The sequence below is a fragment of the Olea europaea genome, chromosome 16 (assembly GCF_002742605.1).
Source record: "Olea europaea var. sylvestris chromosome 16, O_europaea_v1, whole genome shotgun sequence".
NCBI classification, from domain to species: Eukaryota; Viridiplantae; Streptophyta; class Magnoliopsida; order Lamiales; family Oleaceae; genus Olea; species Olea europaea.
Window position 1 is genome coordinate 15,621,287 of NC_036252.1, and position 3,056 is coordinate 15,624,342.

The 3,056-nt window shown below is 40.2% G+C and overlaps 1 protein-coding gene across 1 annotated transcript; it reads left to right on the forward strand.

The window, feature by feature from the left end:
• The first annotated feature begins 346 nt into the window (after positions 1-346).
• Positions 347-2,114, forward strand: LOC111412252 (tyrosine/DOPA decarboxylase 1-like). Its single transcript, XM_023043102.1, has one exon. The coding sequence runs from the start codon at positions 463-465 to the stop codon at positions 1,981-1,983; it is 1,521 nt and encodes a 506-aa protein (XP_022898870.1). The 5' UTR covers positions 347-462; the 3' UTR covers positions 1,984-2,114.
• Positions 2,115-3,056: the final 942 nt, after the last annotated feature.

Genomic DNA, 3,056 nt, shown 5'->3' on the forward strand with positions numbered 1-3,056 from the left:
TTTGTGTAAAAAAAAAAAAAAAATGTATTACTATCTAAACCGTATGATGACCAAGCATCCGCCCTTGAAGGGCTGCTCTATGTGTCTGTGTGTGTGTGGCCCCTGGGACATAATCCAATGGTGCAAAGGATAGGAGTGAGGTAGTTTCAACCTTGCTCGCAGCCACAGTGTGAATTCATAAAATATGAAATTGGACTCTTTGTGGACAGCACTGCCTGGACAAGCTCTTGATTTCTGGCCTGTTGAGGTAAATCCCGCAATTTACCTCCCTCACCTCCCTGTTTCAGGGGCGGGACGGTGGGGGTTTTCAAGGTTTGAGTTCAACCTTTATAAATATGTGTGATGACCAACGCATTCACACGCCTCCACCCACCCAAGGGCCGCTCTTCTAAAAGCTACCAAGTGAAAATCCTCAATTCACAGGTAGCGAAACCAGCTTCTTCTTCGACATTTTTAATCCAAATGGGAAGCCTTCAGAACCAAAAACCAGAAAATGGCTTCAACTCCACCATTAAACCTCTAGACCCTGAAGAGTTCAGAAAACAAGGCCACATGGTCATTGACTTCCTGGCTGATTATTACAAAAATGTTGAGAAATATCCAGTTCGAAGCCAAGTCGAACCGGGCTATCTCCGGAAGCGGTTACCCGAGTCCGCTCCCGACGATCCCGAACCTATTGAAGAAATTCTACAAGATGTACAGAAAGATATCGTTCCTGGTATCACACATTGGCAAAGTCCAAATTACTTTGCTTATTTTCCATCCAGTGGTAGCATTGCAGGATTTCTCGGGGAAATGCTTAGCACTGGATTCAATGTTGTTGGATTCAACTGGATGTCCTCGCCTGCTGCAACTGAGCTCGAGAGTATTGTGATGGATTGGCTGGGGAAAATGCTTAAGCTTCCCAATGAATTCCTGTTTTCCGGCGGCGGCGGTGGAGTTTTGCAGGGCACCACCTGCGAGGCCATCTTGTGCACTATTGTTGCCGCCAGGGATCAGATATTGAAGAAGATCGGCAGAGATAATATTAACAAACTTGTGGTGTACGGATCCGATCAAACCCACTCTGCAGTGCAAAAGGCTGCTCAAATTGCTGGTATCAAGCCCAACAATTTCCGAGCAGTCTCGACTACAAAGGCCAATGCATTTGGGCTCACTGCAGAAGCACTCCGGTCGACCATCAAAGCCGACTTCGAAGCCGGGCTATTTCCATTATTCCTCTGTGCCACCATCGGAACCACATCATCGACTGCAGTTGATCAACTGAGTCCACTCTGTGAAGTTGCCAATGAGTACGGAATTTGGGTTCACGTAGATGCTGCATATGCAGGAAGTGCATGCATATGCCCGGAGTTTCGCCATTTTCTAGATGGCGTCGAAAATTCTCATTCTTTTAGCTTCAACGCACACAAATGGTTCTTCACTACTCTCGACTGTTGCTGCCTATGGGTGAAGGATCCCAGCGCCCTGGTTAAAGCTCTATCGACCTATCCAGAGTACTTGAGGAACAAAGCCTCGGAAACAAAGCAGGTGGTGGATTACAAAGACTGGCAAATCACTTTGAGCCGACGATTTCGATCCCTGAAACTGTGGCTCGTGCTACGTAGTTACGGTGTCGCCAAACTGAGAAAGTTATTAAGAAGTCACGTAAAAATGGCAAAGAATTTCGAGGGACTCATAGGCATGGACAAGAGGTTTGAAGTTGTAGTCCCTAGAAATTTCGCGACGGTCTGTTTCAGAATTTCACCGATAGAAATCGGAAAGAATCTGAATGTCACCAAGGATGAAGCTACAAATGAATTCAACTCCAAGCTACTAGAGTCCATCAATGAGTCAGGTAAGATATACATGACCCACGCTGTGATAGGAGGTGTTTACGTGATGCGATTCGCAGTCGGTGCGAGCCTCACAGAAAACAGGCACGTCCACTTGGCCTGGAAGGTTGTGCAAGAACATGCAAATGCCCTACTCAAAATGTCATGAAATTAGAACAGGGTGGGCCTTGGATTTCAGTAAATTTTTGTGAATATGTTCATTTCTACCATTGGAGTGCTCCATATTGCCTGTTGAAGTTTGTGAAACCATTAATATTATCTTTAGATTCTCGTGTTTAATTTCCTGCGCATAGGTAACCTCAATGCCATGTTCTTAATCCATGAAAAAAGATAATGAAAATTCTTCTGCTCTATTTTATATATATATAAAAGAATGATCTCCTAAACACCGATAACATAATAACTCATTTAATTGGTGAATCATATTTACATAAGACCTACCATTAATTTATTCATCAATTAAATGATATTTCAAGTCATCGGTGCTTAGAAAATCATTGCTATATATATATATATATATATCAAGTGATGTACCACAAAGTTTCTAGACTCAAAAATCAAAACAATTTAAAATCAAGGGCCCCGATTACACAAGATGGCCACCCACATTTACCATGTTAAAATTTTACTGCAATAAATAGTTGATGACATTAGTTATCACTAGCCATGATTTGTTAAAGATATATTTTAGGTTGGTTAATATTAAAATATAAATCAACTTATAAAAGTTTGTACCACTCCTCGAACAAAGTTATAGAGGTTTGGACAATATTTTAAAAGGTTGATCTTTTAAAATGAAATATCAACTAACGAACATTTATGACTTAAACGAGCATGTGGAATTCAAGGTTCATCTATTCAAATGAGTTTCCATATTGCAGAATTAATATCAAAATGTAAACCAAGAAAAATTTGAATTACTTCTCTTAAAAATATTGATCTTTTAAAATAAAATCACAAGCCTTGATACGAAAGCACAAGACATTTACCTCCGAACTTGTGCAAGCTACCTTGCATACTTAAAAATTCATTGTTTTTTACACCCATTTTCATTTATAATTTCTTTCATTTTAAAACGAGAAAAAAGGAAAATTTGAAAAAAATGAAAGCCTTTTGAAACTTCTTAGAAAATTAATTAAAAATAAAAAAGCAGAGAGAGAGAGAGAGAGAGAGAGAGAGAGAGAGAGAGAGAGAGAGAGATAGATATAGAGAAAGAGAAAA

Bases quoted from the DNA above. Each gene is read 5' to 3' on its own strand.
- LOC111412252 (XM_023043102.1), top strand. From the start codon at position 463: ATGGGAAGCCTTCAGAACCAAAAACCAGAAAATGGCTTCAACTCCACC.